Genomic DNA, 16,356 nt, shown 5'->3' on the forward strand with positions numbered 1-16,356 from the left:
GGTTCCCTGGGCTGAGCGTAGCCTTGAAAGCGGAACGCTCCCTTGTAATCCAAGCCGAAATCTCGCACAGGGTGTGAGACGCTCTAGTTCACTGTCACCCATCAAAGAGCTACAATACAAACATAGCACAGAAACTGCTTGAAACCGAGATGGTTTTTTCTTCCTTCAGCAGCCTCACTGGTGACGTTGTTTTCTATTTAACATTTTATTTCTGTAGTGCGAGCGCCTCTTTTAAAAAAACCTTATTTTTGCCTGGCCTGGGATGGTCTTTGGAAGGGAGCTGTAGAAAGAAGAGGTGCGAAACTGAGCTGGTTTGTGTCTCCTGGGTTTTCGCCTGCAGCTCCGAGGCTGTGACTCACCGACGTTATTTCACGGAGGCGAAAGCGGGTAATCAGAGGCAGCCCGACACCGCCGGCACCCTCACCTACCGCCTTCCCCTTCGTGCTTCCTGCGTTGCCTTTAGCTCTCGGCGCGCAGCGCTGCACCGCGGGGGAGGGACGATTCGGGCCGCAGCCCTGCCCGTGGCGGGGGGGGGGGGGTGTCCGTCCGTCCCTCCGTCCGTCCCTCCGTCCGTCCCTCCGTCCCGTGGGGCCGCCCCCTCCGCGCACACGCGTGGAGTGCGGCTGCGGCGCGCGCGGGGGCCGCCAGGGGGCGCGGCGGGGCGAGGCGGGGCGGGGCGGGAGGCGGCGGCGGCGGCGGCGGCGCCGCGATGGGGTCCCGGCGCCCGCGGCCCTGAGCCCCGCCGCCCCGCGGCATGGCCGGCATCATCAAGAAGCAGATCCTGAAGCACCTCTCCCGGTGAGGCACCCGCGCCCGGTCCTCCTCCTCCTCCTCCTCCTCCCCTGGCGGGTGCGGGAAGGCCCGGGCCTGAGGCGGGGCGGTGGGTGAGGGCCCGGGGGGGCCGCTGTGGGGCTTGGGGGCCGCAGGGCCCGGCTGGCAGCCCCGCTGTGGAGCTGCAGGACCCGGGGCGGGTCTGAGGGCCGGGGGCTGTGGGGCCCGGGGGGGGGTCTGAGGGCCCGGGAGTGGTCTGAGGGCCCGGGGCTGTGGGGCCTGGGGGCGGGGGGGTCTGAGGGCCCAGGGGAGTCTGAGGGCCCGGGAGTGGTCTGAGGGCCCGGGGCTGTGGGGCCCGGGGGGGGGTGTCTGAGGGCCGGAGGTGGGTCTGAGGGCCCGGGGGAGTGTGAGGGCCCGGGGCTGTGGGGCCCGGGGAGGGGGGTGTCTGAGGGCCGGGGGTTGTGGGGTCCGGGGGGGGGCTGAGGGCCCGGAGGGAGCGGGCCCGGCTCGCCGCGAGTGGGCCCTGCCGCCCTGCCCTCAGCGCCGCGTCCTGCCGGGGTCAGGCCCCTCAGAGCCCCGGGTCGGCGCTCCCGGTGTGCGGGAGCCGCGGTGGAGGTTTCCAGCCCGGCCTGGCTCCTGCCGCTGCCGGTCTTGCCTTGGTGCCGGCGGCGCAGGGAAGCGTCCGGCTGGGCGTGTGTTCCGGCGGGGGCTGCGTTTGCTCACCCTTCGGGGTGGCTCTAGGCCTGGGCTGCTCCCAACAGCAGCTCCCGCTCGGCTGGGAGCGGGTGAGCGTGAATAAAAGTTCAAGAGGCAAGAGGAGAACATGAACAGCAAAAGGTACCGAGTCCAAGGGCGAGAAGGAATGCTGTAATACCTGGTACACGTAGCACATGCTCAGGCACTTGGTTGTTGTTTTCGCTGATGTTTTGTCATTTTCGGTGAAGTTCGTTAAAGGCACTCAAAGGTGCATCGAGGAAGACCATCATTTGGTGCTTCATGTGTAAGACTGCAAGTCAGTAAATACAGCTTCAGCTGTGGCTCCGCTACTGACGTGGGGGTTGACCTTGGGCAAATCGCGGTGCCTCAGTTTCCCTGCCGCTTGAAAGAAAAGAGCTGCATGAGAGCTAGTGGTTACTGTGTTATCTTACGGCCACGGGCACGTCCTCCCTCTGCATTGCTGAAAGCTCAGAATAATATGATGAAATATAAAGGTGGCGTATCTCGGAGGATACTGATGAAGGCGCAGCATTGCACAGTGCTTTTCCTCTCTGTGCTTTGTGAGCTGCAGATGATCAAGTCCTTTTCTTTTTTACTGGTGGAGAAGTCCAGACATAAAAGCCAGGGGCTTGAAATGACTTGTGCGGGGTTACGTGGTGTCAGTGCTGAACAAGGAATTAAGACCTGGGAATCCTGGCTCTCTGAAGCTGGTAGTAAATCCTGAGAGTTTCTGGAACCTCAGAAGAATGCCCGCAAACTTTAAGCGAGCAGTCTCCTCAATAAAGTGTCTGTCTGCGGCGGTTCTGAGTCACTAGTTGCTCAGTACTCCAGCTTTCCAGGCAGCGTACCAGAAAGGAGTGTAATAGAGCCTGCTGCTTGATCTGAACAGTGCGCTAATTTAAATTAATTTCTGCTAGACCTGACATCACAAATCTCCGAGCTTTCTGTCTCATTCCACCTCAAATTGGCATGTCGTGCTCGTTATGGATTCAGTGTTCTTGTCAGGAGGCACTGAAGTATTTATAACAAGGAGAGGTGGATGAGAGCAGTTATTAATGGAGGCTGAAATAGAGCTGGGCTTTATTCCTAGGTACCGCTCCTCCTAGGACGAAAGACCGCATGTGTTGTTCTTACGGATAATTCTCTTTTTTTTAGATAAATACACTTTTGTTGGTGGTGCTTTTACTTAATTTTGCTTTTCAGTCTCCCTTATCTTGCACTGTTAGAACACATTCCTGCTCAAAGTGCCCCCTTTTTTCCGCCCGATCGGGCCGGTTGTTAACGTTCACCTGTGTCTCTCTTTGTGCAGTTCCAGGGAGAACAGGGAGTCACGAAAAATTCTGGAGCGTTACCTGTTTTCCTACTAGCTGGACTCTGTCATTTGGGGTGGTTGGTCTGATCCTGCCCCTCTCTTGCATAAGTATTGTGGATGTTTTGTAGAAATGCGTTTTGAACACAGTTTAATGTTGTATAAAAAAGATGATGTTTTTCCGTTCCGGTTTTGTTTCCTCTAAATACCTCAGCTTCGCACTCCCTTTGGGTCTTTCTTTCAGCTATGCTCATTTGCCTGGAAGAATTTTGCTACTGAATCATTAATCTGCCTTTATTTTCTGCTTTCCATTTGCATATGAAATAATTCCTTGTTCCTCTCGTTATGTCTTCATTTGAAGTAATTTCTGCATGGGGTGTGTTTTTGTTCCTTTTCTATCTGGAAATTTGCAAGGAAGGGTCACGAGAGACAGCAAGATCAGGGAAGTATGAGAGAGTTATTTCACACCAACTGTTCAGATTACGGGAATTACATGTCAAATAGGATGACAGTGGTCACTTGCGGTGATCTGTAAAGCTGGGCTTTGCCGTCGGGGACAGAGCTGAGTTATGAATGTATTTTAGAAGGCTTAGCCTGTGTTGTGCTTTAGCAGCTTAAATTCCTAGAGCAGAAGAATCTAAAAACTTGCAGTGCTTTCACCATCTGTGCTTTTCACTCTTTCGTCCTATATTTAGCTTGGAAAAGAAAACAGATTAGGTGGTTTCACTTTTTGGTTCTTCTGCACACATGGCTGCAGTACTGGGATGGCAGATTCTGCAGGGAGACTGTTTATAACCAGACACCAAACCGTTGTAGCTGGGACAAAGGGCTCTCCCTACGAGCTGTCGGAAGCATCAGCTGCTTGCTGTGTGTTTGAACTTGAATCTGGTTTGAACTCCTCCGAAGCTGTACAACAAGAGGGGTACTTTGGTTGTGTTTACCAGTCTGTAATTATTCAAGGAAGCATATCTATTGCTTTAAAATAAAACAGTGATTTGCCTTTACCTCTTTCTGGTTTTGTTTGAAAGTACCCTCTTTTTATTGTCTTTTCTTTTTTTTTTTTTTTAAATAGTGCTCAGTGCAGCTGCAGTAGATACTTGATCTCAGAGTATTATAAAGGTGGTATTTATCCCCATTTGGTAAACAGGGAAACTGAGGCAAGCCAAACTAACCCAACTTACTTAATATAACACTTTGGGATTTGAGTTCTTGGCACTGCAGTGGAAATCCTTATCAAAATTATTTTTATTTAATTTAATTGGGAAGCTTTTATCCACTACTGCATCTGACAACTGCTTTGTGACATTTTCTTTTGTTATACATGTTAAAATGTGAGCTTGTGGAGTAATAGGCCCTGATAGACCATCTAATTGCGCATGCTACATGGCTTCCAGAGGAAATACAACATGTAATCCCTCTGGAAGAAAAGAATAAAAGTTAGGTGGAGAAAATAATCAGGTAATAGCTTGGCTTGCTCCAGTTCCAAAGGACTGATGTGAAAGAGCCACTGAGTCAAAAGCCTCTGAAAGAAGGAAAAGCTGGTGTCAGCAGAGGAGCTGGGGTGGGGTTTGGGAGCAGGTTTGAAGGCAGAGGGAGGAGGCCACAAGTGTATCTAGCTTTGACAGGAGCCCTGGAGAACTGCAGCTGAGGAGGAGCTTCAGGAACCTCTGAAAGTAGGGTGAGAAGGAAGCAGAGGAGAAATGAGAGAGAAAAGTTGGCTGAGGTAACGCCAGCACTGTCGCTGAGACAATACAGAGGAAAACCGGCATGGGAAGTGAGACCTGTTTGCAGAGGGAAGAGCGCGGTGCTTGAGCCACCAGTGCAGGCCGCTGGCCGAGTTGATAACAGACGCCTGCAACAGAAACGGAGGTGATACTGGGCTGGTGGTTGTGTCTTTGCTAGAACCATGATTGTAAACAGGGCCTGACGCTCGCAGAGACCCTTCATTCCCGAGTATATGAAGTACTTGAGTGCCACTGGGATTTTTGCTCTGTTTTATCCCCGGTCTGCTACACTGGATTACTAGACACGTAGGATCTCAGCTGCTGTTTCATGTGTTGGTCGGGACAGTATCTGCAAGGCGCTATGTTGCTGTGGAGCAGGACTGGGAACTGTGGAAGGGATTAAGACAGGGTTTGTAGCGAGGTTTTCTGTGTCATCTTATACTGTGCTTTGCTTCTGTTGGTTGGTTTGTTTCCTCCTTTCCCGGGTTTTGGAGGTTGCTGAATGACGGGTAACGTTTTGGACAGTACAACCTTTCCAATGAAGGCTGAAGCCAAATTATCTTTAGCAGGTGCAAGGCTGTGCAGCCAGGTTTATCGATCGTGCCGTCAGTTGTCACTTCTTCTCCATCCCGCTGTCATACAGAGGAAGACGAGGCATGGCAGAAGTTGGCAGAACTGTCTTTCATAGCGCAGTATTGGAGCCACCTTTCTGGATAAATAAGATGGGCTTTAGAAACAGAATTTTAAAAAATCCTAGAAAATAAAACAATTGAGTAGCACGTGCAGGATGTGACACTTTGATGCTTGTAGATGTAGGTCAAGCACGCAGCCAGAAGAAACAGCATCGTGTAACTCCTCATAAATTGTACTGCATCTTAGTAGAGCCTTTCTTCTCAGTTCCCAGTGGTTTAGGCCATATATCCCTTTTTCCAGACGAGATTGCCTTGACTCCTCCCCTCTTTCAATTGCAATTGCACCCGGTCCTTGCAAAGGATAAAACCACTGCTAGTAGATAAGTGAAAATATCAGGAAAGCCTATAGTGTATCTTTAGTTTCTTCTAGATCAATTTAGCAGTTAGGAACACGTGGGTGTTGCAGAGTGCGCTGAGCTAGGAACACGTAGGCTTCTGTGGGCTGTTATTTCCTAACTTGGATGTAAGAATCTCAGAATCTTCCTGGCCCTGAAAATGCATTGGTATTACCCCTTCCAGGCAGTTGTGCTACTTCTGTGCCACATGCAAAGAATTCAGAGCTGGCTCCAAGACTGAGAACTGCTCTATGCCACGTGAGCCCTGCCTGTTCCGTAGCATTACTGGATTAGCTCTTCAGCTAGTCTTGGAGCTGTTTGTACCTCCGTGCTCAAAAGTGTGTGATCTCCTTGCCTGCCCTCTGTCTACCCCCACCATCAAAGACATGCTCTCAGGCTGAGACAGGACAAAGAAAGGCCATTGTAGCTGATGGTCATCCTGCTGTTTGGTGGTACTAGACTCTCTCAGGTCAGGATGGCAGAAGCGAGATGTGTTATCCCGAGGAGACCCATCCTTCTCCTCGGAAAAGATGTGAGGACAAGAGGCAGAAGCGGTGGTTCTTCAGCCAAGAAAATGGGGTTCAGTCTCTGCCATTCAGGAATCGTTGAGATGAGCTCTGTGGCTTGCACTGGGCAGAAGGTCAGATTGTGTTATCAGATATGCATTATTTGCCCAACGCGGAGGGGTGGGGAATTCCCTAAGTCCAATGAGCGCTTCTTTTCCCCCAATGCTTCGATTTCTTGGCTAAATGCTGCAGTCTGGAAATCACTATAAGAAAATACAGTCTGAATTCTCTGGTCTGTTTACCTCTCACTTGTCCTGGAGTGTTTTGCAGCATCGCTGCGTGCTCGAATGCTGAGATGCAGCTGTGCCCTTGCAGTGACAGTCAAAGTGATGGCACACTCAGTAAAATGTGTTGGAAACCCTCTGATTTAGAAACACCTACCGTCAGTATAAGGTGGGTGCTTACCACTTAACCCTTCAGGTTTCTCCAAGTTTCCTGGCCTTGATTCTAAATTAACCGGAAGAAATTTAAAGAGCATGGTTGGTAGGGAGGAAAGCAAGGAAATTGCATCTGGGAATGGCCTGATGAAGCTACACAATTGTGGAATGATTTGGGCAGAAGAGACCTCTGGAGAACCTTTGCCCGGGACAGAGTCTCTTTGCTAGAATTGAGACCAACATTGCAACTTTGGCTTTAGCTGCTTTAATATCCTCCTTCAGAGATCAGGGAAGTTTCTACTGCTGAAGATGATAATTTGCCTAAAATAGCTGTTGCAGCTGTAGGAAATACATGAAACCACAAAGCTGCTAGCAGTTAAAAATTGATGATAAAAAAGCCATTACTTTTCCATCTGCAAAGCATTCTGTTCCTGCTTTTCAGTGCATTCTGTTCAGCCAGGTAATAATTTCTTCGGTGCCCAAGTGCCACAAAGCACACAAGTTGGAATCCAAAGCATGAAGGGCTTGAAAAACAAACCTGGTAGCTAAAGCCCAAAATAACCCCTTCCTGCAGCCAGCGCTCGGACAGAGAATAGCAGAGGAGGGATGTGGTTGTGTTCTCTGCAAGGGGCTTGCACGCGTTTTGGCATGGCTGAAGAGGGCTTGAGCAACACAAGGATGTGACAGAGAGCAGGTAACCCAGGTGTGGATAACCTCCCTGAACTTTTAAGTTCTACATCTTGGTCTTCATGTGGCTGAGAGCAGCAGGACATGTGTCTCAAAAGGTGGGGGGATTTGGGGACAGATGGGAGATGCCTGCAGCTCACCCACCGTGGGGCTGTGTTGGGTAGGGCACGCGGTTGGGTCTGGAGGGCAGTCGGCAGTGTGGTGCTTGGTGTGCCTGTGGGGAAGTCACTTAATCATTTGGTGTCATAGTTTCCCCAGTGGTTAAGTAGAGATAATACTAACGAGCCAGTTTGTACATTGCTCTGAAAATAGCCCAGGGAACACTGGCAAATAGTTTTGGGAATGGGGTGGAAACAGTTTGTAGCACAAAACTCTGAGCCAATTTCTAAAAAAGAAGCTTTGACGTGTCTCCTTCCCAGCAGTGGCTGCTGTTTTGCAGGCCATCAGGCAGAGCTCCTGAGGTATCCAGCATTGAACCACAGGTAATAAGTTTGTCTCTTAAGTTCTTCCATGCTGTGTCTAGCAAAGCATTTAAGGCCAGATGCAAACCCTGTGATGTTGTAATTTGGAAATTTCTTATTTTCCTAGTACATTTTGATGGCTTTTTTACTCTTTAAAATTTTAATATTGAGGAATTCTTGATGGAAAGAAGGAACCCCAGGCTATTATGCAGTGAAGTAATAAACAGCTACCACTTCTTTGTTCAAGACAGGGGTAGGGAAAGAGTGTGCACATGACAGGACGTGGCATTTTCCTTTCACAGAGAGTAATCTCTAAAATCAGGGTTGCTACGCTGCAGTTTACCAGAAGAACCAAATTGTCAGTTTTGCGAAGCGTGTGTCGGCTGCTGGATGCAAGGTGTTTCCAACCACTTCCACTCGGCTCGAGAGAGAAGCGTGTGCCGTATCTGGAATGCTAAATAGAATCTTGTTGCAGCAAAAATAAATTGCACTTCAGTAGCTCAGGAGGAAAATATGGCTGGGTGTATCCTGACGTGAGCTGCTGGGTTTTGCAGAGCCTTGCGCTGGCTGCATGGAACCTCTCCACGCCACTACTGCTCTTCAGACTAAGCAATGGGCCAGGAAAAGGGGCTGTTAATACAACTCCTCTCCCCTTGTCTTATTTCTTCTAGGCTCCTTGAGCTCTTATCTCCTCTGCAGCTGCTCAGTTGAGTCTGAATTTTGTAATAACCTGTTATTTTCTGCAGGTTGGAAACAAAAATGTAGATTGGATTGCAGGGTGAATAACTTCTTAAAATCTGAGAAGTGGGGCTTCTGACTAGTGCATTTATTTATATGTTTCTTCCTAGTTTTCTTTCATGTGTTGTTATTTGCTTGAGGTTTAGTCTCGGGAAATTCCCTGGCAGCTGACGAGGGTTTGCGTTCCAGATTTTGGAGCATGGGGCAGCTGGCATTTAAACTTTACTGAGCTTCCAGCCGATGAGCTAGAAATAGTAAAAGAGTTCCTCAGTGAGGTGGAGTTCAACCCCTGCCAAAAATGCAGCCTCTGTTCCTTTCAGATTAGTTTATGGTCTGCTTTACAGGTCTCCGAGTACCAAATTAGTTGACAGTGGGTGTGGTGCAAGAAGCGCACCTAGTCTGGAGCCTTTGCAGTTTTCAGTATTCAGGGTGCTTAAGAGTCATTTCTGTTTTGGACAAGAAAGTGTCCTCAGGGTCCGAGTACGTGGGGAGGCAGACTTCAGGGAGGAGTGAGCTGGCATTCATGCTTTGTGTAATAGTTCAGTCTCGTTCCTGATCTGTTTGGAAATGGTGATTTTCCTCTGCAAGTTTGAATTGAATTTCTAAGTCTTTTACCTTAGCCGTGTTGTAGTGCGATAGGTAACTTGGAGCCGAGAGAGCTGATAACTCGTTTGTTTTGGGCCTAAAGATGTTTTGTGGTGCATGTGGAACTGCGTTTGGCTTTGGGTGGTTGAGTGGCCCAGCCTTTTATTCAATGTAGTTGAAGCTTGGAAAGACAGAAAGCTGATAATTTAAAGCCACCAGTGGCATGTGTATAGAGGCACATCAAGGCACTTAAATCCACCCTGATAAGGAGCCTACCAGTATGGCGCTAAAGGCTTTCACCAGGTTACATGGTAACGTGTACTGAGTTTGTTGTGTAACTTAAGTAGGGCAAAGTCATCAGGCTTATAGCATTGGGACCTCTTTGTCCTCACGGGAAAATACTATTGCCTACCAGTATATCTAGGGTACACCAGTACTGTACGCAGTGTAGAGCTGGAGTTACGGAGATGATTTTCATTAGTAATATGTGGTGCTTTCCATCTTCTAAACAATTCCCTTAAATTCTAAATGGCTTTTTACTAAGTTGGTATGATACCGACTAGATTAGTACTAGATACCATCTAATACCGTGCATAAATTAGTCTCGTCTTCTGCTAATTCAGTGTGTCTCTTCCTTGTCTGCAACTCTGAAACTCTCAATCTTGAGTAGTACTGTGCTTGCTCACCAGGCAGATTACTCCACAGTTACACCAAAAGCTTGAGTAAGTAAAATAGCTTTTCTTCCTGAAAGGGCTTTTGCTGCTTCTTCCTATGAGTCTTCGAAGCAGCTATTTTTTCCCTTTTTACAGAAGTTTTGATAGCTTGCCCAGTTTTACTTCCTCCAAAATTATTTTTCACTTCGTTCTCAGACACGTGTCTTGCAGTTAAAGCTTTTGCTGCTGTCTTCTTTGAAAGTTTTCCTGTATTTGGAAGTCACCAATCTTTTCTTGTACTAGTCATGAACCTCTTTTCCAAGTAAACATGCTCTTTAGCTCCTGAGATAAGAAGGTTTAATTTGAGGGGAAATGTCCTATCACAGAGATTTTTGGATTGTAGAAGGTCTTCCCAAGGAAGATGGAAATCCCATTAAATGGCCTGTCCAAAACCTAACCAGACAAGGCTCTGGGAAAGATTTTGGGTAAGGAGCAAATCTCCATTGGCCAGAATATAGGTGAGGGTTTTTTTTTTTCCACATCTAATTTCTGTCCTTCTCACATAGCTGCTTAGATTACGTATTTGTTTTCCAAATTAAAGCAGAAAATCTTCATCTCTTCCCTTGCTGTTACCCTTACGAAGGCAAGAACCTTGTCTGCAGCAGTTTCCCTGAGGCCCTTAATATTGCTTGTCTGTTTTCAGATTGCAGCTGACAAGTTACCCCTTTCCTGGCTTACTCGTGTTTTGAGTATTTTTCCATCTGCTATCTGCAACTGTGGCTAGTATTGCAAGCCGTACAGTTACTTGCTTCTGCCAATAGATGATGCTTGTCATTAAGTAAAATCAAGGTCGCTGGTGTACCGCTAATTAGTTCTCACACGTAATGACCATAGTAACAAAGATATTAATAGAAATAAATGTGTTTAGGTAGTGATTGCATACAATAGACAATGATTACTGAGTAACTGCAGGAGATGAGGCAGAACATCTAGTTTGAGCATTACGAAGCTACTGACGAGAGGGTTCCTGTACCACGTGGCAGCAAGGTAATGAGAGAGATGGATCTGAAGAGAAGTTTAATGATTTTGGACATCTTCACCTGACATTATCTGTCTATGCATTTGCTCAGTTGGCGACAGTGTGGCCAGACAGCTACAAATGTGAACATAAATTTATTATTTATGATTATAGCCTGGCTTCAGGCCAGCAGTGAGATTTGGCCAAACTCCCTCTTGCAGTCAGGGAGTTTGTGGCCTCTGGATATGCAAGCTGATGAATCAGGCAGTCGTTCTTTTAGTAGTGACATAATTTTTTGATGTATCTTCAAGTTGATGATTGAGCAAATAGACTGACACTCCTGTGCCTTCCCCATCTAAAACATGAGATGAGGCTTCAGAGCAAATGAAATCATGATCTCGGAAACTGCTCAAGAAAGCTGAGGGTTTCTGTAAAGAACATCGTTCTTTTAGGTCAAATCCCAAGAAGGCGTTGAGGTTTAAATCATCACGGTGGTGTTAGCTTCTTAGGAAGGAGCGAGACCTTCAGTCTGAGATTAGGATAGCGCTATTAATGACTGTATGTCTGCTTCTTATGAACATTGATTGAGAGCCCTAATGCTCGTGTCATCTAAAATGGAAAGAAACAGTGGGAAACAGACTGTAGTGAAAACTCTTCTCCGCAAACCACTGGGCTAAGAAAGAGGCTTGACCTAGCAGGGCTTCCCTCGCCATAGCTGTTAACAAGCTTCTGGTTTGTCCTTCCCGTTGCCTTCATTGTGAATGCAGCGAGATGTTTTTAGTCACTTGAAGACTTTCTATGGATGCTGGTGGCTGTGATGGTCCATTTGGCTACTGTGCAGCAGATCGGCTTCTGGCTGGCAGACACTTTCAGAGATAAAATGTTGCTCACGGTATTGTTAGTGCGGATGCATGTGTGCTCGTGTAAGTGTACACAGATGCAAAATGCCCTTGTGACTCTGCAGTGACAATTCCATAGGAGATAGAAAAAGGGTTTCTGGTTTGACTTTTGTCATGGTAATCCTGGCAAGCTCAAAAGGAGTGCTGTCCTTTGAGTTTACTGGCTTAGTGCTATGTGACTTCTGTTAGAGTTGCAAAAAAAAAAAAAAAAAGGCAAATATCCCACACTGTCAGTTTTCCTAATAGCTACCATTTTCATTCACTCTTCTCTAAGCCAGCAATCCATGCTGCCAAAAATGTTACTGTTGATGAGTATGAATGGAGTGAGTCTGCCAACAAACATCTAAAATTGTCTGCTCTCACTGCTTTTTCCTTCCCCTGACAGTGACCAAAGCAGTTCCTTTCAAGAAGTAATGAAGATTTGGCATCTATGGACTCCTGAGTTCATAAGCCCCATCTAACATGCATTATCTGTATCAAAATGTCTTAAATTTGAAGATTATTCCATTTGAAGATCTCGGATTCATTTACAGGGGGAGAAACTGAGAGTGGGGGACTTGGTAATAGGCATACCTTCAGGAATTTTGACTGTGTGGTTTAAAAGAGAGAATTTGTTTCAGTTCTAGATTTTTTTTGTTTACAAAGCTTGCAGTTTCTGTGTCCCATCACCGGCGGGGTCTGTAATCTGTCCTTTGGGGGTGGAACAGCACATTGTGGTGCACCTAGAATGCCTCATGAAAAGGATTCTTCATAGAGTCTGGTAGTACTCGTGGTGTTCTTACCTGTTCAGCAGGATTTCTGCAGCCTTTCCCTGTAGATGATTACAAATAGTTACTTGTTTTTAGCTAGATCATGTTTCATACCACTCTGTCCACCAGTGTCCTGTTTCACAGCTTTAGCGTCCTTTCACTGCGTTACTGCTTTTTTGACGCACATACTCATGAAATAAAAGTAATTCCCTGGTTTAGACGTGTCCTTACATTTTGCTTCTGCATTACCAGCTGAAAGCAGCTTCCCCATCTAAGCATGCTTAGCCCGGGATGAGCATTTGAGACACCTGCGGTTTGATCCTTGCTTTACAAGTGTGAGAAAGCTGCTCTGTGCCTCAGCCTCTCCCCACCTGTAAGCTGATCACTACCCACAGCAGCCTGGGAGCTTAACAGTGCCAAGTGCTTTTTATTACCTACCTGTTCAGGCTGTAATTGTTTTATTCTTAGTATCTGATCCCAGGTGGACATGATTACAACAGCTTTCAGCAGAGCTGGTTCACTAATGCAAGACAAGGTTGCTCATGTATTGCCTCTGGAGGTATTTGGTCTAATTTTCAAGAGTGCCTGAGACTGTGGGCGCTCACAGCGGGACGCCAAGCGCAAATCTTACAGACACTCAGCCTATCCCTGCATCTCCGCGCCAGTGGAGCAGCCGATGTAGCACACTCTGGAATATGTTATTTCTTTGTACAGATGCTGAGAAGCAGTGTTGAACTTGGCTGCCTTCCTGGGTGTGTTTAAACAAGAAAGCCTCCGGTTAAAGGGAGTAACAATTTTAAAGTGAATGTGTCAGCCTGAGATGCTGGCAGGTGTGTTATAAACTTAGTCTATTAATCAGCTCTCAATGTGTACCTTTGGCTCAGGGGAGGGAGGTGACAGCATGACACAGTAAATGTCTGACTCAGGCTTCTGTGGCAGCAGAAGACTCTACACTGGCAGGGATCAAGGTTAAAAGCAGTAGCAGGCAAACTCGCAGCTGTTTGTGCCACCCTCCTCTTCCAGGAGTTGCTGCATCAGTAGCGTAGGGTTGACATCAGCGGCTCTTCGCCATCCGTCAGACTTTCTCCTAACAAAACGCTGGCTTTGGAAAGGCACTTTTCCTCCAGGAAGCCCTGGGTTGACCAGCCAGCAGCTGCTCTGGCGTCTCAGCCAGTTTTGTGCTACACCTCGTGCTCCTACGGTGGCCACATCAGCTGCCATCCCGGCAGTGTTGCTCTGGTTCCTCCTCCCCTCCCCTCTTTTAGCAATGACTTTGTTCAAGATGCCCTTTGTGCCTTTCACAGAGAAGTAGCCCACGCTGCTGGTGCAGGGAAAGGAGAGAGAATGGCAGCGTGTGACTAACTGTGAGCCTAATCTCGCTTACGCTGACAATAGGGTCTTTCTTTCTCTTCCGCTTTCTGGACCACTGTACAGAATTAGAATTAGCATGGAGGAATGTGTGGAATAAGCCCTGGCTTCAGCAGTGGGTAAGTTGTTTGGCAGGGAGTCTTCAACTTTGAATCCTGTGACACGCCGAGTGTCCTGGTGCGAGCTGCCTCGCGCCCTTGGTGGTGGCCCCTTCTGCACAGAAAGGTTGTTGAATGGAGACAGCCGTCCCGGTGAGATATCGCTGACACGCATACAACCTCTGTGGTCTAGTGCCCTCTGAGCTGGCTTTTCTGGTTCCTTAGGGGCCACGATGGTTTTAATGAAGGCAGAGGTTTTCAGATTTGCCCTGGAATACACTGCTTTTGAGCAGTCCTGCTGAAATTGTTTCATCCATTGCATTTGAATCTCGGACACATGAGGGATCTGAACATACTAGGCTGTATGCAAGGGAGGTGGAAACAACACAAGCCCTTGGGAGGAGGAATTGCAACCAGAGAGCAGCAGCTGCTGGCTGCCAAAAGGAGAAGAGGACAGGAGCTTGGGCTGGTCGCTGGGGAGGAGAGTTAGGTTGCATGCTTGGACCTGCTGACCAAAGAGCAGGCTGGACTGTGAGACTAGTGTTTAAAGAGACAGCCGTAGAAATCATTTATTAATGATCTGTTACTTTCCTGTGTCAAAAACTTCAAAAAGAATCTAGATAACTAAACTCTTCACCACTGGTATGGCACTTCTGGGGGGAGTAAAATTGCTGAACTGTTGCAGTTTGGCTTTGATTTTCATTGGTTTTGTCCTAGGACAATTTTGCTGGTTTCCAGGTTCCCAGTGCTTTGGAAGGAGTTTTCAGTTTCTCAAACTTGAATTTGACTTAAAACAAGAAACAAACAAACAAACAAAGCCCTTCAAATGTCAAAGCATAAAGACATTTTTTCTGGAGTAGCCAACATGCCCTGGGTTTAAAAATGTCAGAAAGGGTTTAACAAAACAGCAAGCAGATTCTTATACTTAAAATAGCTCTCTCAAAGGCTCCTCTAGTCTCAGCAGCTTTGCTGGGGGTTGTTTTTAGAGTCTCCTCTTTCTTCTCTTGTAGGTTTACCAAGAATCTCTCTCCAGACAAAATCAACCTGAGCACGCTGAAAGGGCAGGGGCAGCTGACCAACCTGGAACTGGATGAAGAGGTGCTGCAGAATGTGCTGGAGCTGCCCACCTGGCTTGCCATCACTCGGGTCTACTGTAACAAGGCGTCTATCAGGGTGAGCAGAGGAGGCTGCGCTCACGTCCCCAGACGCAGCTGAGGCCTTCCAGTGGCAGCTTCTGTTTGTCACTTGGGAATTTCCGATGAAGAATCGTGGTGTGATTTGATCCATGCATCTCAAACCGTGTGCTTTAGATGTGAGATTTGCTAATTGAATGTATGAGATAGCCATAGCAGGTTTCACCAAAGGCCACCTTTGCTAAGCACTCTGCCCCTGATGGTGGCCGGCAGCAGATGGTGGAGGATGCTGGGAGAAGCACAAGGAAAGTGTGCTGTGATCCTTCCTCACCTTCGGGTGCTTTGTGGCAGAAGGACTTGTTCAGCCAGCAGTGAGGTCTTTGTAGTTAATAGCCACTGATGAATTTCCAGGTATTTGCCCAGATGCTTTCTGGACCCGCTTACTCAGTTAACATCCAGAGCGTGCTATGGCAAAGAATCTGACAGCTTAACTACATCTGCTTTTGCTTGTATCAAGCCTGCCTATACTAGTTTTAGTTGATAACTTCCTGCTACTGTTACTGGAAGAAATGGTGAACAACCGTTCCCTGTTCATCACCTCCTTGTCACTTAGGATTTTACAGACCTCTCTGGTCATTCCCTCCCATTTCCCTGCTATTTTGATAGCGGAGGAGTTTTCTGTGTCTTCCCTCATCCCCGCTGACTTTTTTTTTTGATGCTAAAGAAGTAACACAGACCTCCAACAGGAATAGGAAGCAGAGAGAAATGGAGTGCAGTTCTCTGAAAGCCTAATTATGCTGTGAGGTATTGTAAAAATAAATTGAGCTTACGAATTGCATTTTGAACAATTAAGACTTAAGAAATGCGTGAATGGTGCATGTGAAAAGCTGCACTCTCTGCACTCAGTCAGCCTTTATGCCCACAGTTATCCATTTACATGCATAATGGCTGAAATTCTGCATGCACTTGCAGTTGCACTTTTGCACACTGGGCTCCTCTTACAAATTCTTCCTCTTTGTGCTTTTTAGAGCAAAAATGGATTTTTATCAGTTGATATGAAATGCCAGATTGTTTAATCTCAGTTGGTACTAACCATAGTTGCATTACATGAATGCAAAAGTTTTTACTGTATTGAAGAGACTTGCTATAAGAGAAATATGGTTCTACTCTGCCAAGTGACAGTAAAAATGAGCCTGTCTTGCTCATCTGATCTGCTCTGTTTTTAGAGTCAGATCTGCTTAATTTAGTAACAAACATTTGTTCTCTCTCCTACGAGAACTGCAGAATAAGTGTTGCTATAAGAAAATAAAATGGATCTTTTTGGTTTGTGCAGTCTTCAAAAGAGTTACCTGACTTCCAGTAACAGCAGCAATTAATTGTAAACTCTTTAAGGACAAGAACATTCTCCATAAAGGAATATGAAAAATCAGAATTTGACCTGCAGAATATCTATTACTTGTGATGGTATGTGAGATC

At 47.1% G+C, this 16,356-nt stretch overlaps 1 protein-coding gene across 1 annotated transcript in view; it reads left to right on the forward strand.

Moving 5' to 3' along the window:
• The first annotated feature begins 710 nt into the window (after positions 1–710).
• Positions 711–16,356, forward strand: part of BLTP3A (bridge-like lipid transfer protein family member 3A) — a 35,983-nt gene continuing 20,337 nt past the window's right edge. Inside the window, exons 1-2 of the mRNA XM_076358134.1 lie at positions 711–798; positions 14,758–14,920. Of these exons, the coding sequence (XP_076214249.1) occupies positions 755–798; positions 14,758–14,920 (207 nt within the window). The 5' untranslated portion in view covers positions 711–754. The remainder of the gene's footprint in view (positions 799–14,757; positions 14,921–16,356) is intronic.

The sequence above is a fragment of the Aptenodytes patagonicus genome, chromosome 22 (genome assembly GCF_965638725.1).
Source record: "Aptenodytes patagonicus chromosome 22, bAptPat1.pri.cur, whole genome shotgun sequence".
Lineage (NCBI taxonomy): Eukaryota > Metazoa > Chordata > Aves > Sphenisciformes > Spheniscidae > Aptenodytes > Aptenodytes patagonicus.